The 23,931-nt window shown below is 46.9% G+C and overlaps 1 protein-coding gene across 3 annotated transcripts in view; it reads right to left on the minus strand.

The window, feature by feature from the left end:
• The window catches only part of SLC5A10 (solute carrier family 5 member 10), a 1,126,075-nt gene that overhangs the window by 974,904 nt on the left and 127,240 nt on the right, over positions 1 to 23,931 (minus strand). The window contains exon 1 of one of the 3 annotated variants that reach the window (XM_069645682.1): positions 8,657 to 8,869. The exons of the other annotated variants lie outside the window; for them this stretch is intronic. Within the exon in view, the coding sequence (XP_069501783.1) occupies positions 8,657 to 8,770 (114 nt within the window). The 5' untranslated portion in view covers positions 8,771 to 8,869. Of the gene's footprint in view, positions 1 to 8,656; positions 8,870 to 23,931 lie in introns of those variants that run through there. 3 annotated transcript variants of the gene reach the window in all.

A 23,931-nucleotide genomic window follows, 5' to 3' on the forward strand; every position in this document is an offset into this window, starting at 1 on the left:
GATCCAAGGTAACGAATCGCAGAACTAAATTTGGCAATGCTCTAACGCTCAAACCACGGGTACAGGCAATTATCTCTGGAGGATAGCTCAGCGGCAACGTGCTCGCCTTGGAAGCAAGACAACACGGAGCAACACAGGTTCGATCCCGGGGACCGCGCTTAGAAACCTCTGGGTATTAAACGCATTATAAATAACCTATCATATCATTATCAGAAATTGCTGTAATCAAGTCTTCATTTAATGCTTCATCATACCTTACCCAACATCAACTCACAGAACAATGGCATTGATATCATGAGGGCTAATAAGGCTGGCCTACGCAAACAGCCTCTACCGCAGACATCAGGACCACCTCATGAGAAAACTACCAAGAGTGCAACGTGCAGCGACCAGCATACTCCTCAGGATGAGAAGATTCAAACACATTTCCGTAGCACTACACACACCTCCCGATCTTGCGCACATTGCTCCCAACCTTCTCCTCTCACATAAAAAGTATATGGCAGTGTCTAAATCACAAACGAACCTCTCAATGTAAAGAGCACCTTAAAGCCCATATCGAAATCCTTCTCGGACCCTGATCCTTATGAATCAAGCCACGCATTCAGGGACGTCACTTAGGGGTCGCAATTTTTTTTTTTTTGCTAATGCCAGCACCATGTGGCTCTTTACTTCTGGAGTGGCAGGCTTGCTTTCTTTTCAGGCCTTTGAAATAATGTGTCTTTTTGCAATTCTATACAATAATTGCTACACTCATTAAAGGTTTATTTCAGGCACAATTCAGGGGGTGAGTCACTGATAAAGTCTGTTCTTAAACACCTCAACGCAGCCTTTCATCCTCCTGAGGTTGATAAATGAGTACCAACACAGGCTGGGTGATATTGGGTGTATATTTTTTCTATATAAAGCGCTTAAGCATAATGCTATATAATAACACCTCATTATCATTTGGCCTTGGACGTCTGCTTGCATTTACAGTAATTTGGTAATATGGGTCTGTACACACTGATCTTAAGGATACATATGGCCAGCCATCCTTGTGTGAAATGTACATCACATTATAGTGATATCGTAACCATATTTTTCGTAGTGTACTTAGGAACAATGCTATGTGATGCCACTTCCTGTTTTGTCAAGGGGGAAAGGTTGTGTTCCATCGCTTCCCGCGATATCACTTCGGGTGGGATCAAATGACATCACTTCATGGGTCGTGTGATGTCACTTCCGCTACCCTTGGCATTTTGGTGAAATGACGTCCCTGCACGCATTCCGCTGAAGATTTCTACGCCTCTGGGCAGTGATTTCTCCTGCCGCACAATTCTGGAGCAGACCTTAATCACACAATCCAATGAAAGACTCTACAACCAAGACCCAAGAAGAGAACAGACCCTATCCCCATCACGCCCATCCCCCAACTAATTTCTCCCAACTGAAATGTTCAAACCTTAAACCTCACCTACTTCCTTCCCACGACCCACCATGTCTAGTATACTCAATTTTTACCTACTATATTCTTTTTCTGTCAACAACCCGAAAAAAAAGCAGTCACTGTTTTGTAAACCAATGGGCTGCTACTATGGCTAACCTGGCCTCATTACAAGTGTGGCCACCTTTCCTGCACCACCACATTACAGGTTTTGGCAGAATTACCACTGGCATAATTACCGAGTGGCAATTACGCTTATTTCTGTAGGAAAAGATGCTGGAGGTAAACCCTCCACTTTTCAATCGGCGGAATTGCTACTTGGTAATTTCACCAGTGGTAATTCCGCCCGAAATCCACAATAGAGTAAAAGGGGACTAACACTGCATTACCACCATCTGTAATCCTGTAGTAAACCCACGGGACAAAGTGGCAGTAACAGTATGCAATTTTGACAGTAATTCAGTAGAATTACCACCGCATTACCACCAAACTCGAAATGAGCCACAGAGTCTTCACATCTGCACACAGGAAAGAGGTACTTCTGACCTACACTCACAGATGTCTCCCCATCTACCTATCACTCTATCCGACTAATACTCCCCAAAGCTTTTCTCTAACAGAGCCACGAGCAGCGAAGCCAACATTATTGGCAGAAGGGCGCTATATAAGACCACTTTAATTTACCTCACATACCTATTCACGCAGAGAATCACCATTTTCTCTCTGCCGTGTAGCCAAGATTTACAGCAGAGAGGAAATAAAGGCAAATGTCTTTCTTTAAATGTTTTGGTCTGGGGGTGGGAAGAGATCCTGCACCTCCCAACACAATGCCTCTACACCCTCCCCCACTCACCAAAAAAGATTTAGAGTGGACAAACAGGGTCTGATAAATGATTTTCCCAGGAGACTGCGGCACGTCCAGATTGACGCAGGACCTACCTGCTGCACAATCATGACAGTTCCGCTTTCAGTAGACTAGCAATGATCCTCTGTCCTGAGTTCGTCCAACAGTGTGAACGGAGGATAGCACAGGGGCAACACACAGGTCTTGGAAGCAAGACCATGCAGAGCAACAGAGGTTCGAATCCGAGATCCGCCCTTAGAAACCGAACTCAGGTGCAGGTAAAACAATTAAATTAAAATTAAAGTGTGCCCAGGTTATATGGAACCAGAACAAGAGAGTTCAAAGAATATGAGGCATACTCAACCAGGAAAAAAGTAGTTCCCTTCCAATATCTTAGAGGTAAAATTCAACTAAGGAGAAAAAAGGATAGATACGCATGTGGCTCAGACATGCTGAGACAATTGGGATATACCAGAACACTCCCCTTAGGGGTCAATCTGATCAAACTGATGGAAGGGGGACTCATGGGGAAAGATATAACGAATACTTTCTCCTCCCTGCCAGTGAGGAAGCTGAAGGGACCCTGGGGAACTGGAGGAACTGGAGGAGGTGGAGGTGGAGGTGGAATGGATGGAAGCCCAAATGACACCAAGGGAACAGAACATCTCAAGTAGGTTACGTCCAATTCAAAATCCTACAGAGGGTGCACCAGGGAGAACCTACACTGCATGGGTAAGGCACAAGACCCCCCCCCCCCAACTGCCTGAGTTGCAGAACAGAGGTGGCACATTCTTCCATACAATTTGGCAATGTTGGTCCGTAAAATCATAATGGGCGACCAGGGTTTTGGGGAGTCCAGAGTGCCCGAAAGTAGGGCTGCGCACAATAAGAAATTGTTGTTGACAGCTCTGATGGTGAGAAAAAGAGACTCGGCAGCTAGATGGGGGAGGCCGGATCCTCCCCAGCAGAACGCCATGGATGAGGGAGGGAATGGATCACTGTGGGGATTAAAGGAAAGGCTGCAGAGATCTAGGGGGTGCCTATGAAGCACAACAAGACATGGGGGAAGGGGCAGGGCATGGGTTAAATAAGGGAGCATTAGGGCCTGAGGCCAGGCTGGAGCATAGGACACCAGGAGGAATTGGGGGAGGGGAAATAAGGGGGTGCAAAGGGATCCACACCGGTGAAGTTGTGAAGAAAGGAGGGAGCGAGGATGGGAGGAGCGGTGGTCACGAGGTTACATATACACAAAAGTTGGTTGTATTTGTTCGGTTTGTATACGCATCATCAAATACAATGTTTTATTTTTTTTAAAGAATGGGCACACACTGCCTACAAGATCCAGCGCTCAGGAACATTCTGAATGTATTAAAAAGCTGCTTTCTCTATTGTTCTCCTCAGTCCGTGAGGAGTGAAAACCTTTCTGCCATTAGTACGTTTTATCTCTAATGCAACATAGAAATGTGCAGTTTAATGTTTAGTTCTTCATTATGTTCCTTACATTTATTATATATTGTTTAAAACGAGCACTTGTTTAGCCTTTCAGAATATCGTCATAGTAGACTATTTCTAGAAGCTTTTGAGGGCTGTGTTATTAGTTCGGGATATTAGGTGGCCCATAAGCCCAAACTAATGCATTAGAGTACAGGTGGGCAGAAATAGCATATGAGGAGGGACACACAGCCTCTAGCTGTTATTTGATTAATTGCCCACTCATTGACTGTAGTTGGCTATGCTAATCCCTATGGCCATTCCCACCCGGTTCCTACCCCGCCCTTCCCAAAACACCTCCTCGTGGGCACTCTTTGAGCTCGCTTTAATCAAGCCTTACCATCAAACTGTGTATCATACTTTGCACTCAAAGGTGCTAAAACTAATGATCACAAACTAGGGTTCACTTTTGTCACCTAATGCCACTTCTTGATTATGCACACATACAAAATATTGACAGGGTGCCAGTGATTCTCTGCACACCCCGAATGCACTTGAATTATGACCTCACTACTGCCTGTGTCCCCACACACTCCGCTCCCCACCTAACCTGATAAGGGCTGATGTGCCCTCCCCTGTTTCCTCTCCAGGTTGCTTGTAGATCCTTTGCTAACCATTGGCCAGCTCTCCATCCTTCTTGGGTGCTCGGTCCCCACTACCTTGCAGCTCTGCTTTCTTCACTTTGTCCTTCCGCCTTGACTTGTAAAGTGACAGAATTTAACACATGCCGCCCAAATGAGCCCTTGCTTGAGGTACACAAGTACCTTGAGGAGCCGACTCCACAAACACCTCTCCACCTCCCTTTGCTGAGCCATTATCGAGTTCTCACTCTAAAAATAGGGGGTGGGAGTCTGTCCCCTCAGGTTTACCCCCTTTTACATTTTGGAGGTCTGGAATGTGATGATGCAGTTCACATCATAGCACGCCTGTAACATGCCCTAGATAAGGGGTGTATTGGCTACTTCTACTCCCGAAAAACAGGCAAATACTCCCAAAAACTTAAAAATAGGGAGTCCAAATACTCCCAATAAAAAATAGGAAACAGACATTTAGGACCTTGTGCCCCTGCTGTCCCCCACACAGCTCCATGGATATGTTTGGAGCAGTAGTGCACGTAGCACCACAGGAAGAAAGTACTGTTTTTATTGCCTGACTGGAAGAAGTAAACACGTATCTCATCCCGGGGAGGATAGCTCAGCGGCAGCGTGCGCGTCTTGGAAGCAAGACGACAAGAAGCAGCAACAGGTTCGATCCCCGGGTCCGCGCTTAGAAACCTCCGGGTGTTTAAGCGCGTTATAAATACGTAACTAAGACAAAAAAAAACACAATTACGCAACTAAGAAAAACAAACAATTCCTGTAACAGCGCCTCGATGCCTGCGGGCTGTGTGAGCGCTTTATAAATGTAAAATAAATAAAATAAAAAATATCTTTTAATGTGTATGCATAAGTAGGTGCAAAGAAATAAGGATTACAAAAACATTTCCGTTTTCCAGTTAAAACTATTTTTACTTGCTTATAAAATACTCCCATTGGCAACTGAACTTACATTTTTACTCCCTAAAAAATCATTTTACTCCCAACTTCCAAATCTTATCTGGAGCACTGGCTGTAACATAAGAAGGCGGCCCACACATGCGCTCGTGCATGCGGTTCCATAGCAGCCGCCATGTCTGCGTATCTCTATCTGTTTGCACAGTGCGCGCTCAGCGGCGCCACCAAGGGATGCCCAAGGGGGGGCCACGGCCACTCTTATAAAAACGCCCCTCTCCCCCGGTCCTCACTGGCCCATTTGTTCCACCCCAAGATTTCCAGTGCGGCCTACCCTATGAAAAATGGCTGTCAGCACCACTGTCACTGCTGCACCACTCCGCCACCTCGGGAGCACCTAGGGTATCTGACACTTCCCAGCAACTGGAGACAAGGGGTGAGGCTAACCCAACCCCGCACATCACTTCTACCCGGCAGCCCACTCTACCCAAGCATCCACTATTTTAGGGGGGGTGGCAGTGATCCTCTTCAAAAGAAAGAAAAACTTAAATGAACAAAACTGGAGGCAGGAGCAGTAACAGCTCGGTCTCTTTTCTTCCCAGACAGTGGTGAGGTTAGTGCTCCCTTAGGACTACTCGTGTGACCTCGGTTCTCCCTCACCCCCATGCTAGCTCCCAATCCAGTGTGTGTGTGTGTGTGTGTGTGCGTGTGGTGGTGTGGCTAGCGGCGGTTGGTCATGAGCAATGAGGAGGATACTTAGCCTGATTCCTCTGAACCTTCTGGGTTAGGCAGACAAGCTAGTGCACAAAGAGCCAGCCTGCCCCTCTCCGGCTTTACTGGGGCAGATAGCAGCCATGAACTTTGCAGTAGTCAGGGGAGGATGATAACGCAGCAGATAAATCTATGCTTATCTACACTATTACCAAAGCCTTACATATAATATTTAAGATGCTGCATTCTAAGCTATGCTGCCATGAAAGATGCTCTGATCCGTAGGGGTGCTCTGCAACCTGCGGCTCCCGCGGTGTTTCGAACTACAACTCCCGTCAGCCCTAACCAGCAACGTCAACAGTGAGGGCTCATGAGAATTTTAGTCCAAAATATTTGGAGTCAACGCAAGGGTTGCAGATACCCGCTTTAATGGCCCAGTTAAATTCACTGGGGGAAGACTTCAAGATATCGTACCTCATTCACTGAGAACAGAAAGATAAGAAGCGCACCTGCCAAGCCACCTGTCTAGAGTCTCTCCACAGTTTGATAAGGACCAGGCTCAGGCCAAACAAGTGGCAGCAAATACAAATGAAAGCCAGCAGCTGTGTGCCACAAGAACCACGCTGCGAGTATCGGGTGGTGAAGAATGGGTTCCCCACTCACACACTGAGTCTACTATTTAGGCCAGCCCTCTGTAAAGTCACAGCAGTAAAAGGTTCCATGGTAACCGCCTATTGAGGCCTCCCGCTATCCAAAGGGAAGAGTGTGAGCCCTTCCGCACCAGTATAAAGATTTCAAAGTTCTCATGCGCGACATGGGGGCCACTTGTCAAATGTGTGAAATTGAAATTGGTGACAGTACCACACACAAACAGTCTCATTACGAGTTCGGCTGTAAGTGGTGAAATTGGCCGAGTTACCGCCAATTTTACCACTGCACCAAATTATGAGTTTGTGTTTTGATTGGAGGATTCACCTCCAGCAAAACCCTGGAGGTAAATCTTCCCACTCAACGCCCAAAAAAAAAAAAATCGCCAGAATTGGCGGAATTACTGCAGCAGTAATGCCGCAAAAAAAATCTCCATTGGGTCCAATGGACCCAAAATAAATGGGAATTACACCGCCACCACCAATTTTTATCCGGCTGACCAAGTGGCAGTAAAAAATTCCTCAGGTCTATTTTTTGGAAGATTTACCTCTGATTTTCCACTTAAATCGTAATGAGGCCCAAAGGGTTTCATTATAAATACGGCTGTGTGGTAAAAATGGTGGTAAATTGGCAGTCATTCCATTACCTCCCCTTTACCACTGCATTGCAGGGCCGTCATACTGCTAGTTTCAGTGGTAAACTGAGCGTTGTACAAAAAAACGAAAAGGTGGAGGTATAGACTCCACTTTACTGCCAAAAATTGGCAGAATTACAGTAGTAGATATTACCGCTGGCGGTTATTCTGAAAACACCACCCATGGAGTCCTGTGGACTCCAAAAATGGGGGATTGTAACACCACTCATAATCCTGTAGTAATGCACAGGACCCAGTGGTGATACTGCTAAACGAGTTGTACTTCCGAAGATTTACCACCGGATTACCGCCAAACTTGTAATGAGGCCATAGCTCTCAACTCACACGCTTTTGGCGGGTGTCACCCGCCTTGTAAACAGCTGACTCACCCGCCAAGACGCCTGCACGCCCACTTGTTTCAATGGGCCTCTCACCCGCCAAAAATAAAATCGGGTGTTTTCACCCGCCTTTGCGACATAAATGGTTGAGAGCTATGAATGAGGCCCAAAGTACAGTCGTCAGAAAACAAAAAGCAAATTTCCAAGTTTCAAAACAAAAACTCCCTTTTGCACATAAAAACGCCAGAAAATTAAACAGTTGACTACTTCCATTTATTTCATACGTGCCTTTTCCTCGACGTTTCCGCTGTTATTTTTAACATGAATTTTACGATTTAAAAAAAAAATTATGAAGCACCGTTTTTGCACATTCTGCTTGCTAATAGATGCCCAAAGAGCGTACACGGATGGGGGTGGGGAGAGGGGTGGTAGTGGAGGGTAAGATCCCCAAAGTGATTTCACAGTGTGTGGCTCTCCGACCAGAGAAAGCGGGACTTCCGGCGCGGGACTTTCCGCGCTCCCGCCAGGAACCCCACCCCCACCTCCAGCAGAGAACAGTGAAGCTTCTAAACTCGAAACACAGCTCGACGTACAAGAAAGAAACGCAACCATTTAGAGGAGAGATAAAGTCGGATGGCCAGCGCTTTAAGAAACTGATTTGGAAATGACGGCCCTTTCAGTCCACTGGAAACTTTCCTTTGATGAAGCAAAAACCTTGGCCTGAATTATCAATTTGTTTCATTCACTCAAATTCGCAGACTCGCTTTAGGTACTTCAAAAATGACATTCTGTTGTGACCATGGTTGGCAGAAAATATACTTTGCTCTTTGAACATTTTTGAGAAAGCATAGATGTTTTGTATTATCGCGTTCATTTTTTTCTTTTTGGAACGGCAACCTAGGTACAAACACTTAGAAACACTAGCTTTGAAAGTCGAAAATTCATTGCCTGTACAAAAGACATCTCTGTTTCCCTACCAACATATCCCACAAATGTGATTGAGTGATTGGTAAATTGCCCACCCTCGAAAAGCAGAAGAAATTGCGCCCCAAATATAAGACCCAATGGACTCACCCATATCCCCACGGCTATGTTTAGCACAAAGTAAGCAACGATCACGATGATGTCCGAGATATTGAAGTTCTGGGGCGGGATGGAGTAAGAAGTCGTGGAATTGTTGTCCTCCATGGTCCCCTCTGCTCGCAAGACCAACTGAGCACGAGCGATCACTGCACCGAGCTCCGCTGGGTGATCACGGGCCGGGGATAACAGTCTGGCTCATTGGCCAAATTGATCATTAATCCAGAGGGAAGCGACGTCCGGCCTCCGATGAACCATCCAGGTGGACAGAAGTGCTGCATGGCTTGTTTTTTTTCTCTCACTCTCTTCCGTCGCTCTCTCTCGGCAATTCTCATCTTGCAATAAATGAGTTGAGCAAACACGTGGCAGATGTCTTCCGGAAAACAAATTGTCATAATTGGAGGACAAACAACTCTCTTCCAGAAATCGTGGATACATCGTTCCGCCATTTTATTGCAAATGCCTCTGATATCTAATCCTGTGGCATAGGCCTCTTCACATTAGGCTATGATGCCTCTGTAGCCATGCTATGCACAACCAATAAGGCGCCGGCCTATACTTAACAGGACATTGTCAGCTCGTTGCATCACGTATCCACAGAAAATTGATGACAGAAGTAATTTTCTAAGACAGATATACCGGTAGTGGGTGGGCACCAACTGTCCTGGCCATGACCTGGAATAAAACATAATTCACCAACATATTGAACACAAACAAGCTGTTGATGGGAAGATAAGAGATTCATGCATCAACAACCGGCAGTCAAACAGGTGCAACCAAGGAAACATTGACTGTAGCAGGCAACACACTGGTTGGTGTTCCCAAACTTTCTTCCAGGGTTTCGGAAGTGAGTCATTGACCATCAACGATCAAGAGGTCATTAAAGGACAGCAAGAGTGTAAATCCTAGTTATCCCTTTTCCAAGGGGTGGTTACCAGTTCCATTCCCTACAACAAGCAACCTGTCAAGCTTGTTCCTGCATTGTCCCTCTTCAGGGAGTGAGAGTGCATTGCAGGTTTACCAGCATTCTAGAGCTTTCAAATTCTCTTATCTGATAAATAATTATGAATTAGAACAAGGAAGTCTTGAGTATTTTCTGTCAATTTGTTTTCTGGACTTTCCACACATGGATGATTAACGTGAATTCCAGAAAATTGGGCACCTTAACTATAAAGAGGCAGGGCCCTAACTCACAGAACCGTGTGTATGCTCTTGGAATGTGTATTAACATGTATTTAACTACAGGAGCACAGAAACTGGCCCAGAAAATTTTGCACAATGTTTTGTCAAAAACCCGGTGCTTTCCCATCAGTGCACTGATGGTGACATGCCATGGTGCTTGGAAGGCCGAATGTGCAGCCAAGAGAAGCCATTGGAAGAGTCTGCTAATGGTTGGAGGGAATTGATTCACAAGGCATCTTCGTAGAGATTACTGTCATCCTGGCCTATGATGCAATTACTGGCACTTGGGAAGTCTCAGATGAAGGGAGACGGGATGACGCAGACGGAGAGTGAGAGGGGCACCGATGACTACAGATTGACTAATGAGTGGGATACATTGTAGTCAACATTGACGGGAGCAGAAACCAGGTGTGGAACACAAAATGGCGTACCTAACAGAATTCAAAACTCACTCCTAAATTCTTTGCTATAGGAGAAAGCTTTCAGAGGCAGAAGTGGAAATAAGCGGTGCAATAGCCACCAGACAATAAGGAAAAGTGACCATGTTTGGTCATGTCACAGTGTTACGTTTCACACGACTTCCAGACAGCCAGTACTTTATTTAAACTTAAGTCTGGTGGTAAGCTTATCATTCTTACTGGTCACTTGGGCATCATGAGTTAAGACGTTACAAGTTAGCCATGCAATCACTATGTTTCTTTGGACCGTTACAAACCAGGCCTTACCCCCTCTGCCACAGTCAAACACACCCACCCGCTCCACCTCCGACCCGGCAAGCTGCTGTCATGCGCCCGAGTGCATGGCGTCTTTGGCATCAGTGGAAGCTGGTCCGCCATTGATTGTGCCGTCGCGTTTTCTCGCGCATCTCATCATGCGGTCTAGTTGTTTTTGCAAACATGGCGACCACCGGGAGGTTCTTATTCACTTCCATCCCGGCTGTCCAGCGCATTTTAACTGCAGTATTAGGCTTTTTCACTGCCACCCCAACGCTAGTGCTTTTTGCTTGCTCTTTGCTTCATTCCACACTGGAACGCTTTCCTTTTTTTCTGCGTCATTCTCTTGCGCGTCGTTGTGTCTCTCTCGCTAGCTCGCCTCGCTGGTCTTTCCCTTGCTGCTGGCTCTGCAGCCTCTCTTTCTCTCTCTCGTTCTCCCCTCTTTTTCTTTCTACCTGGTAACTTCCTGTTATCCTTCCTTTTTGGCCAGCACGCTTCCCCAGCGCTGTATTACTCTTTCAAAGGGTCTACTCTATCCTGAGTGCCCCGGTCACTCCTTACGGCTCCAGTTGCTCCTTACTGAGGGTTCTTCCCTGTTCTTCTGTTCTACGGTTCCCTCTGCCTGGGTCACAACACCGTTCTTACCATTGGACCCGGATTGTTGGCCACAGACTCATTTATTGGAATCTTTGCTGCGTTTACTGCATCTGCTCTACAATCCGTATCTTGGGGTTTTTTGTGCCTTGGAAAGCTTTTTCCCCATTCTGTCTATCCCAGAAAAGAGGCCTCATTGCTGCTGTTAAAGGGCAACGGTAACGGTGGCTCCTTCCTGGGGTAGACCACTCCCCATAAAAAAAAAAAGAGAGACTTCAAGACTCGGAGGAGATCATTGAAGGAGGCATTTGACACCGATTCATCAGACTCTGGTGAGTAGGGAGAGCTCAGTGAATCAGGGGAAGACGAAAGAAAAGTGGACAGCCGCTCACCGGCATGTTAGCTTACCTAAGAATCATTTTCTTTGTGCTAGCAGTGACATCTCTGTGACATTGGCTCCAAATCCGTTGTTACCTGAGACATCACATCTGTAACATTTCTATAAGAATCTGTCAATAAATGGAATTTTTTATGTTGTTCAATAGTATTTCTGTATGTACTTTTTGGCTAAAGTGGTTTACAGACGCTACCAGTTGAGCTACACAACTATCAGGGTATACCGGACCCCAAACAGTGATAAATCAGATTAGAATACTTCTATTGACAATGGGCCTCATTACAAGTTTGCCGGTCTGGGAACTACTGTACCGGTAAGCTTGCCGGTACTGTTGTTTCCAGACCAGCAACCTACGAGTTCTGCTCGCGTGTGCCATTACAGCCGCCAGATCTGACCTGGCAGCCGTAATGGCATGCGAGAGCAGGGCATGTCGGATGCACCGGCATCATTCTGAATGGTGCCGGTGCATCCAACCTCCCCATTCCCATTGAGCCCTATGGGCCCAATGGGAATGGGGAGCATTCCATTCCAGCGCCTGCGAATGGGCAATTACCGGGTCCGGCAGGGCCGTAATGACCCGGTAATTGCCCATTCGCGAGTGCCGGAACTTTTTGGACATTTGGCAGCAGCCTGCCGGTTTTACCGACAAAGCTACTGCTAAGCTTCTAATGAGGCCCAAATGTCTCTTCTCTGTAAGGTCCTCATTACCAGTTTGGTAGTAAATCCTGTGCTAAAACCACCAAACTGAATTAACATTATCACATGCAGTATCGGTAATTCACCACATTAAAGTAGCGGTTGGAATTATTCCACATTTTGGAGTCCCATTGAACTCTATGGGGCATAGGTGGAATTACTGCATGCAGTGATTCCACCTGGGTAAAAACTGCCATTGTGAGTGAAAGTAATACCTCCACTTACAACCTGGCATTGTTTCGTCATTTCGGTAACAAAACCCATAAGTGTGCGGTACAATGCAAAAGGCTGTATTCTAAAATACCAGCTTTTCCCATTGACCGCACAACTTGTAACAAAGCTCTGAATGTATAAATATCTGTAATGTTAAAAAATTCTATTTTAGTACATTGTAATCCTACAAATCAGTACACCCTGCCAACCCTCTTTAACCCTCCATCATCCCTGACTGCCTATCTGCCATGCAGTCCTGGTGCACCGCAAACAATCTCTGCCTGAACGCCTGTAAAACTGAGATCCTTTCCATCAGGACCCCTGCTCCCTCCTTCTTCCCTTCACTCCGGCTTTCCTCTTTGATCTCTCCGTCTGTGCCCTTTTCTGAAGCCAGAAACCTTGGAGTCATCTTTGACTTCTCTCTCTCCTTCCTCCGTCACAATCTGGACATTGCCAAGAAGTCCTACTTTCAGCTCTTCCTTCTCAAAGGAATTCTCCCTTCTCTCACTTTCCCCCAGATGCTCAATGTGACCCAAGCTCTGGTTCTCTCTGGCTTGACTATTGCACTAGCCTCCTCCTGAATCTACCATCTTCCACTCTGCAAGCCCTGCAGTTAATCCAGAATAGGGCAGCAAGACTTACCCTTGGCCTTAAGCCCAGGGACTGCATCTCTCCTGCACTAAAAAGTCTTCACTGGCTCCCGGTTGCTGCACAGATTAAATTCAAATCCTGCTGCATCATCCACAAGGTTGTCTGTGCCCGGGGACCACACTATCTTCAACTTTATCTTACTAAATAATCTCCCTCTAGACCACTACGCTCCTCTGGCTCCAACTCTGTGTGCAAAGCGTTTTGCTGAACAGAGCGCAGGTGGTTGTTCCCTTTCCTCAGCTGGCTCCCTCCTATGGAACAGCCCCCCTCCCTCTGCGCCTTGAGCAGGATCTTCTTACATTTCGGAAGCTCCTTAAGACTCTCCTCTTTACCTCCTCCTTCCCTTCTTCTCTCCACTGCTAATCCCACAGCTGCTGCGATTGGTGTCCTGGTCCCTTATGCATCCTTGGGGCCCTGACCTCCCGCACCCAATCGGCCCAGCTTCTGTCTATCCTCCGCATTTGTACTAACCCCATGCGCCCTGGAGACTCGCACTTACACCCCAGGCTGTGTAGCACTCAACATTCCTAGCATTTCATCTCTGGCTCACCCATGAGCTCAGACTCCTCAACACTTACCCCACTGCCCTCTTCCCTGCTGCACTTGCACGTTCTGAATACTCACAAGGCATAGTAGGTTCGTCCTATTTTCCTTTTCTCCCCACTGCTCTTAAATATTGTGTTTTTTGCGTATTTTAATGCATGTCCCACTCCTGCACCCTCCCTTGCCGGGTGGGCACTTTGAATAGTATTTTCTTATTGTATAAGCGCCTAACAAGCAAACAATAAAATGAAGTAAATTGGTGTTCCTTTATTAGAGGTTTGGTATTGAGAAATCTGTATACCCCAGTCCAAGCACAATCTGTGCCAGAATAATTCTGGATCATTTGAGACTGTGATTCCTAATTGCATATTGAAGATTGAGATTTGCATTTGGCATTTAATTAATAAAAAGCTGGAGAACAAACAAGGATGCCATTTCTGGTTTTGGCTCCAGCACCACCCAGAGAGATCGAAAGCCATGGGTTGTGGCATACATCTCACAGTGCACACATTCTTATTTCGGTGCTCAACTGCAGCATTCCGTATGCATGCTCCTCAGAGACGCAACTATCAGATTGCTAATCGTTCCTAGTGTTGCACTGCAATTAGACAGGATCACAGTCTTTCTTCTATTTCTATGATGTCACGGAAAGAGACAACAACAGACGTCATTTCCCATTGCAAATCTATGCTTCTCAATGTTTTCTTCCATTGCCCACACAGTAACAAGACAGGCAGCAGGAGAAATAAGAGTTTCCCTTGACTGGCATTTCCATGGCAGTACGTTTTGGGAGATGGGGAATAGGAAGGAGAACATCCAAAAGCCGAGCTCCAGTGTTGCTGCTCGCCTCTAGCCCCATTCGCCCCTGGTTCAAGCAGTCGGAACAGGGAGATGGGAAAAGCCAAGAGAAGGAAGTGATGCTGTACTCTTCTTGTGAGACAGGCTTCTCTTCAATGCTGGTACATGCCACTCCTTTTCAATGACTGTGCTCAGGAGAAAAATACTGCTTTGCTGTGTTACCCCTTCTAAACCCTGGCAGAGCAGAGGTGCTAGGTGCAGTGGGTGGCTGTGAGGAAATGGGAGCGTTATTGGACAGTTAATGGATGGCAAGCTTTAGCAAACGGGTAAATAGCTAGTCATTTGAAGGCAACCTTTAACTTTGGAGCAGGTACCTAATGGCAATCCTCGGTGATGGGGCAACTACCTATGCAGTTGAAAGCCATCTTGGAATGAGTAGTGTAAAGGAGCAGGGCATGAGGAAGGCTGCAGCAGCAAAGGGGCAGGAACCTGAGCATTTCATGGCAATCCTTGCCAGTGGGTGACAACTGCAGAGATGATTGCAACCCTGGACAGCAGGGCAGGAATCTGGGTATTTTTTGGTAACCCTAGCATTGTGGGGAAGTGTCTAAGCATTTGGTGATGATCCTTGGCAATGGGACACGTCGCCAGCCATCTGTCGACAACTCTTGGTAATGGGACAAGAACCCGTACAGATGATGACAATCTATAGCAACAGATCACAATTCAGGACATTTGATGGTCATCCCCGGAAGTGGGTTAGGCAGATATACACATGAGGGAAATCATTGGCAGTAGTAGAACTACGTGGGCAGTTGAGGGCAATCCCTGGGAATGGGGCAAGAACCTAGGCATTTGATAGTGTTAAATGAAGCGTCACATGGGCGCTGCATGTCTGATCTTCCTGGTGATTGACGTGAAGAGGTAGCCAGTCTGTCAACAAATCCCAAAGCGAAGAGGTAGTAACGCAGCGAACCAACCCAACACCCTCCTGGTGATCTAACAGGTAGGGGCTGGACTAGCTCCCAACGCCACGGGACAGCACCTCCCTGATTAGCATGACATCAGGACAGTGCAAGCGCTGGCAGGGAAGGCCACACGATACCCAGCAGACTAGCTTGGCACCACGTAGGTGCAGAGCACAGGTCTCAGGAAGCAGGGCGCTGGTCACAGGTGGCAAGGCACTGGTCACAGGAGGCAGGGTACCAAACGGAGACGCTAGGCAAGGCAATAACAAGAGGCTGAGGTCCCCGGTAACAAGAAACGGGGAACAGGGACCCAAAAGGCAGGAAGACAAGGAGGCAAGGAACCAGGATGAGGTGGTCTGGAAGGTGGGGGCCCAGACAGGAGAGCACCCCAAGAGAACCCAGAACAGAGAACTGGACCCAAGAACCAACCAGGAGACCAGGGCAAGACCCAGGGCAGGAACAGAGACCCAGGAACAGACCAAGAGACCAAGCAGGAAAAAGGCAGCACAACAGAGTACCAGGCAGAAACCGGAACACTGAAGAACCAAGGAACAGGAAGTATTCTGAGCTTATCTGCGATCAATGAACTGAACAAATTGAGACGTGATGCACTGTTGTAAGCGGGGCCCTAATAAGGGTCCGGAATCCAAACTAACTGCACAGGCACGGAAGGTGGGACACGGACGTCCGTGCATGCACAGACCCATGATCATGCAGCCAGGAAGCCAGCGATCGGGACCGAACGCGGCCGCATCAAGCACCATCAAGGGTATACCCTCCATGTCGGGACATGCTAGGCCTAGTGACCCTGCCTCCCTATCCAAGTAAGTGACCGGCAGGCTAGCAATCATTGGTAAGCAAGTAAATACTTTGGATGTTAATGGCAACGCTAGGTAATGGGCAAATACCTGGGCATTTGATGGCAAACCAAACTCATCAACGCCTCCTTCGCTCTTCAGGCATCATCCCCAACAATCTCAAAGAGTCCTGGGTTCTCCCTCTACTAAAAAAAAACTCCCTAGACCCATCTATACCCACTAACTACAGACCCATCACCACCGTCCCCTTCCTGCTCAAATATTAGACAAGACAGCTTACCTACAAATGCAACAATACCTTGAACTAAACCATCTCCTGGGAATCCGGCAATCAGGCTTTAGACCCCAACACGGGACAGAGACTGCTCTCATAGATCTCAAGGCTCAAATCGTCACCCTTAGAGATAACGGGAAAACTGATCTACTGCTTCTACTTGACCTCTCAGCAGCATTTGATTTAGTAGATCACAATATTCTCTGTAACCACCTAGACTCAGCAACCCATTTCTCTCAATAAGCTATCGGCTGTATTGAGTCCTTCCTGAACAACAGGTCTATGCGCGTCTTCTCTACCTCGGCATCCGCTGACCCAATCCCCATCACGTGCGGGGTCCCTCAGGGGGTCATGCGTCTCCCCCACTTTGTACAATGTGTTCATGGAGCCCCTGTTTAATGATCTAGACAGTCTGGGTATCACCTACACTAATTACGCGGATGATACCCAGATCCTCATCCCGTTGATGGGAGATTACAACAAGGATTTGGCCTTGGTGAACAGGGTTTACCTCATAATCCAGGCATGGATGGCCTCCCAAACTCTATGCCTGAATGATGACAAGACCAAACTCATTATCCTCGGCTCCACCCCTAACCTCAACAAACTGGATCACAACTACACTAGCTTCATCATAGATGGCAACTCTATCAAGGTAGCCAAGGAAGTCAAAACTCTAGGAATCTATCTAGACTCTTCCCTTTCCTTCCGCAAACAGGTTAGCTCCATGGCCTCATCCACAGCCCACACATGCAAACTAATAAGAGCAGCCAAACCCTTCCTCTCCACCCAGAGGTGTACCACCTTAGCCAGAGCCCTTATACTATCAACATTGGACTATTGTAACGCCCTCTACCTAGGAGCCAACAAATATGTCACAAATAAAATCCAGACTCTGCAAAACAATGCTCTCAGAGCAGCGCTTAGCATTCCCAAGAGAGACCACATTTCCAACATCAGGAGAGCCCATAATTGGCTCACCACCACTGACAAAATCCTGCTAAAAGTAGCCTCCTTAACACACAAATGCCTCAACAATGCAGCCCCTGCTACCTAGTCGAAAGAATAAAAAGATACACCCCCAACCAACTCACAATAACCGCCAACGCCAACTTGCTCTCAGTGCCCAGGTCCAAACGAACCAAAACGGACGGCAACAGCTTCCAGGTGAAAGCAGCCCAACACTGGAACTCCCTGCCACTTTCCTTAAGGACACCTCAATCTTACCCCCACTTTAGACGCTATTACATTCAGTGGATAAAAGACAATGGGGGTCATTCTGAGGTTGGAGGTAAGGAATTACCGGCACTGGTAAGGGTGCCGGTAATCCCTTACCTCTGTATTCCGAGGTCCCTTTGCGGGTCCTTCCTTACCTCCTGCTTTTAGCAGGAGTTAAGTACGGGACTCGCAAAGGTACTTCAGAGGTAATTATGGTACCGTAATTTACAGTGCCGTAATTACCTCCTTCCCCATTCCCATTCCCATTGAGCCCCATGGGGCAGAAATGGGAATGGGGAAGGACAAAAGGTGAATGGGGAATTACCGGTCCCTCCAACCCTGGAATGGACCGGTAATTACTCCATTCACCATGCCGGATTTGGGGCGGTTTCGGAGGCAACCATGGAGCTAATTACTCCATGGTTAGCTCCAAACCCGGAATGAGGCCCAATGAGCGATAATTCCCCTGCCTATCCTATGCATACTTGTAAATATGTATATTTTTAAACTGTTTACCACTGCATTTGTCGCAACTGCTGTAACTTATGTATACACTGTAATTATTGTACAGCACTGTAACCAAGCTGAGAATAACCCTGCTGCTCCTGCGCCCTTATACCTTCGGGTCTGGCACGCAATATGAATGAATAAACAAACATTGGCAAGGGTCCAGGTACTTGGGTAGATGATGGCAATCCTTTGCAATCTGGCAAGTACCAGGCCATTTGATGGCAAGTATTCTGAGGGGCATAAGTACCTTGCATGTTAATTGAAATCCTTACCAATAAGGTAAATATGTGGGTATTTGATGGCAATCTATTGGAAAACACATTGACGAATTAGAAGGAGACACGTACATTCTAGCAATTTTAATGTTTCGTTTTCTAAAGGAAAAAAAGATAGTTCTAATGCAGGCATCTTGTATTTACTTCCAAAAAGTAGACAGTTTCTCTGCTTTTTGAAGGTTGAATGTTTTATTTAAAACATTAATTGAAAGGTAAAATAAAAAGAAAGCAAGGAAAAAACCAAGGCACATGTTCCCGAAAAAATTAAAGCTTGCACCATCAATATTAATAAAAATTAAGTAACATCTTAAGATAATACATTCCCAGTGGTAAGTAAACTAGATAAAACCTGAGATCCTATTGCCACCATCTTAATACACAATGGAAACATACTAATGTTTTCTGCACCAGGATAAATGTTAGCCCACTGCTGAATTTGGGGGTACAGGTAAATTCTACGGAATATATAGTGTAAGTGTCTCTTAGAGATTATTGCATAAAGCCTTGGTTTCTGGTTGATGCCTATGCGATGTAGAGTCATTTTTGAAAAGTCATTAGTACTCCGTCCGCCATATTTTCTCATACTTCCACACACCCTTTTGGTGCTTTTACGAGCCTTACCTTGCTGGTAATTCCTCTCCCGTCATTGCGTCTTACAGCGACGGTCCCGAGCATTCCTTCCCGTTCCTTTTACAGCGTTTCCCGCATCTCGGCCGCCATTTCAGCTCTTTCAGTGAATAGGCCACATGAAATGCTGATGAATAAGTGAACACACATGGACTCCTCTGATTTTTGATTTTTTCTCCTCTTACGTACACGTGGCTGTTGACGTCCGCATCACTTTGAAAAGTGTACAAAGTGCATTCCCTTCTATTGATATGGAGCAGCAGAAAGCATTCCTTCGACATGGCTCCCTGCCGCTCCATATCAATTTACCTGAATGCGCTGTCTAGTCTTTCATGACTAATGTGCACTTCCACTTCTGCGTTCGTGAAAGACCTGACGCGGCAAAGGTCTTAAAGCCTTGCCAAACTATTAGAATGCCAAGGCTTTTCACCCCGGAATGCTAATGGCAATAAGCCCCTCGCCGGAGGGGCATTACAACGTCAGTTTATGCCCCCACAGCCTTCGATAAGGCCCTTGCTACGCTCTGGCCTGTAACTATGGGCATTACCAAACTTCTTGAGCGCAGCCGAGCAGCAGCAGACCCGATGCCATGGCGGATCACCAGCATGAACGGCTGAGGGGAGCTATCTGAGCAAATCACCCTAAATGAAGTCAGCCACATATATGAAGTCTTGGGAAGCAGAGGCAATCGGCAGGGGTACCCTTGGGTACTGGCGGGCAGTGAGTGAGGCCTGAAATGTATGGTGAGAGGGTTTCTTTGTTTGAGTGGTGTATTTGGGTTGCACACTCTCCTCTTTTCCTCCCTTGCTCCCAGCCTGCTGGGTGATCTGGGTCACTTAGGATGATTTCTGGATTACTCCCCCTCCTGCCCACCACTTTCACTTTCTTTTCTGAGGGCACGTACTTTGCGCAGTGCCCACTAGAGGCAACTCTTTTTGCAGCGAGTACCTCCCCACATTCAGAGCTACACCAGTTAAGGATAATGTTACCACCGCTTACCACTGTTTCTTCATTGCTGTTTCACAGGTGAAGTTTGGCGGCCCACTAGAAGCCGATGACCGCCTGAGTTGTAAAGTGGTAGCCAGTAATTAAATGTCCAAAGCACCACACAAAACAAAGGGTTAAAATCATCTGATATCAAAGTCATGACCTAGCAAGGAAGGCAGCATCAACGCTTGCAGCCTGGCCAATCAACCCACAATACATAGCCAGCAAGTGAAAGATCAAATTCATGTACCTCATGAAGGAATGCACACAACAGATGCTTTAGCAGCCAGTAATGACCTTCATTTACTGCTAACTCAGTTAGGGCTGCTGAACTATCCAACTCCGGAATGGGAGGTTTTGCTCCACCATATCTGGTTGAAAGGAGAATTTGTCTAACTTTTTTGGATGAATTTCATTGCAAATGGATGTGGGGGGTAGGATTGGATAATACAAATGGCGGGGGGGCAGAGATGAGCTCAGATGAGACAACGGTCGCAACTTGGAATGTTAGGGGGCTCAACGCCTATGTTAAAAGACTTGGGGCCTCATTAGGACCCTGGCGGTATGGGTTTAACAGCGCCGTTAAAGGTGCCGGCGCCAGAAAACCCATACTGCCCTATTACGAGGTTCCCTCGTGGGACCCGCTCTGGACGTCTGGTCAGACCAGACGTCCTTTGCGGGTCCCGCGAAGGGACCAGGGAGCTAACAACGGGCCCGTTATTAACAGGCCTGTTGTTAGCCCCCTCCCCCTTCCCATTGAGCCCTATGGGGGCTAGAATGGGAATGGGGATGGTCTGAGTCCGTGTTCCCTGAATGGGGAAACACCGGGCCCTCCAAGGTCGGAATGGCCCGGTTATTCCCCATTCAGGGAACCCAAACTCCTAATGAGGCCCTTAGAGTACATGCCTGGCTGAACAGAATGAAGGTCAAAATAGCAATGTTGCAAGAGACCCATTTAACAAACAGACCAAAGTGGACAAGAAATGGGGAGGTCAGATCTACAGTTCCACATATTCAAACTATGCGAGAGAAGTACTAATATGGGTGGCCCCAGGGGTACCATTCCAGCTAATAAAGCAGGATTGTGACTCAGAAGGAAGACTGGTACTGGCGCATGGAATGCTGGAAAATAAGGAAGTGTGCCTGATAAAGACATATGCCGCGAATCACGATGCAACAGAATTTTTCAAGAAACCTGCGCCCAAACTGGCCCAGTACAGAGAAACAAATTTCATCTGGACGGGAGGCTTCAATTGCACGCTGGATCCACTCCTGGATAGGTCGGATGACAAACATAAGAAGGCGGCACCCCCAGCCAAGGTGTTACAAATGATCCTGACCGACTGCAGCTGGCGGAAATCTGGAGAAAGGTACATGGCGAGGAGAGAAGGTACACACATTATAGAGCACTCCACGGAATATTCACGGGCACTGAATCTTTGAAAGATTTTACGGGGATACATATCAAAGCATGCACTGTTACACTTTGCCTGAAATCTCACCTGTTTATCTTTCGACGTCTTGGACTGGGGTTTCTCCTTCTTCCTGACAGCTCGGGTCTTATACAGACACGGTTGCGTATCCTCCGTCACGAGCGTGCAGATGATTTCCGACCAAGGTAAGTATGCGTTCAAATCCAGGGAGGAAGAGCGAAGATTTGCAGAGTCCCTGGAGGAAGATGCCAGGAAGGAACCAGGACAAACACAACGGCGGTAAGGAATAAGCGCTATGGGCAGCAAGGCCCTAGGAACGAGGGCACTAATAAGGCATCTAGGGTAGAGGAGGGGGCAAACAGGACCTAGAAAGGGAAAGGAAAAGTACTAACACTAGGAAAGTACGACCACACTTGCCGAAGTTTGGGAAGTTAGCGTTGAGACGTGAAGCACCGCGGGGGCGCGTCCCTTTTCAAGGAACTGGCGAACTCTTGGAAACGCTACAGCGGTAGTCATGCACTAGCGCCGGCCATGTTGGGTGTACCTTGGAAGGACTGTAGCAATGTTTTATGGGCCAAGTAGTCCAGAAGGGACTGAAACGTCGATTCATGACAGCATTCCCCCTCTTAAACTGTGATCCTCCTGGTTTTCCCAGATGGGTCAAGTGGAACCGTCGTAGCAAGCGAGGGGCATTCATATTGGATATAGGTTCCCATGTTCATTCACTGGGTGGATATCCTTTCCATTCCACCAAATATTGTAGACGACCCCTTCTATATCTGGAGTCACAAATCCTAGAAAATTCAAATTCAACTTGTTCATTGTTGAGCACAGGGGTAGGTCGAGGAGAGATTCTAGTGTTTTGTGAATAGGGTTTCAGTAGGGATGTGTGAAAAACAGGGTGAATCCTTTTCCAGGAGTGGTGCAATTGAAGTTTGAAGGCAAGTGGGTTGATAATTTCTTTTATCAAAAAAGGGCCATAGAAACGTGTAGCCAACTTGTTAGGTCTTAAATGTCGAGGTAACAGTCTGGAGGAAAGCCAGACCTTATCACCGATGGCGTAATTTGGACCTGGTCTTCTCTTGGTATCAGCATATCGTTTAACATCCATCCTGGCCTTTTCCAAATGTCCTTTAACATCCTTGTGTACAGTGACCAAATGCTCTATCCAGGAATCGACCGATGGAACCGGGGTAGAGTGAGGCAGAATGGTAGGTAAGACAGATGGATGAAATCCTTGGGAGCAAAAGAAAGGGCTGGTCTTAATGGCAGCATGGTCGGAGTTATTGTAAGCAAATTCAGCCACAGGAATCAAGACAGACCAATCATCCTGTACCTTGGAGGCGAAACATCAGAGATATTGTTCGAGTGTTTGGTTGACTCGTTCTGTAATCCCATTGGTCTGAAGATGGTACCCTGAAGACAAGGCGCGTTGGATGCCTAACATTATGCATAGGTATTTCCAGAACTGGGAGATGTACTGAGGGCCCCGGTCAGAAATGATTTTAGAAGGAAGGCCATGAAGTCTAAAGATGTGGTTTACAAACATTCCTGCCATTTCTTGTGCTGAAGGTAGCTTTTCCAAGGGAGTGAAATGGGCCATATGGGAAAACAGGTCGATGGTCACCATTATGGTCGTGAAGCCCTTGGAAGGAGGTAGCTCCACGATTGAAATCAGTAGCAATAGTCGCCCAAGGTCGGTCTGGCAAGGCGGGTTGATATAGAAGTCCTGCTGGTTTCTTATTGTCATGCTTATTCTGACTGCAGACTGTGCAGGCTTGGATGTACTTCTTTATATTTTCGGCCATTCTGGGCCACCAAAAGTTCCTCTGAACGAGTCAGAGTTGCTGATATGCCCCGATGTCCTGAATGGACGGTATCATGGCAGTGTTTTATCATCTTCAATCTCAGTTCTTGTGTAGGTATCACTAGGTTCTTATCCTTAAAAAGGTATCCGTCTTTAGCCGAGAGTACCCATATGTTTGTCTTAAGGTATTCCCTCCAGAGATCCGAAAGAGGTGTTTCTGCGCAGATATTATCCAGTAAGGAATTTGCCTGGGCAATAAAGACGGAATCGGGAAACATCTTTGGAAGGGTACAGGTTTCCTCAGGCTCATAGTCAGGCCGTCTGGAAAGAGCGTCAGCAATAATGTTAGTTACTCCTGGAACATGGTTTATCTGGAACTGATGTTGAGCAAAAAAAAAAGGCCCAGCGAGCCTGACAACTGTTTCTGCACTCCAATGACTGAAGAACTTGCAAATTCCAGTGATCAGTCCGGACTTGAATCGGATATTTGGCACCCAAGAGCAGATGACGCCATTCGGTAAAAGCCTGTCGGATGGCAAGCAATTCCTTCTCCAACACAGGCTCA

This window comes from Ambystoma mexicanum, chromosome 2p (assembly GCF_040938575.1).
Source record: "Ambystoma mexicanum isolate Mex_15411 chromosome 2p, UKY_AmexF1_1, whole genome shotgun sequence".
Lineage (NCBI taxonomy): Eukaryota > Metazoa > Chordata > Amphibia > Caudata > Ambystomatidae > Ambystoma > Ambystoma mexicanum.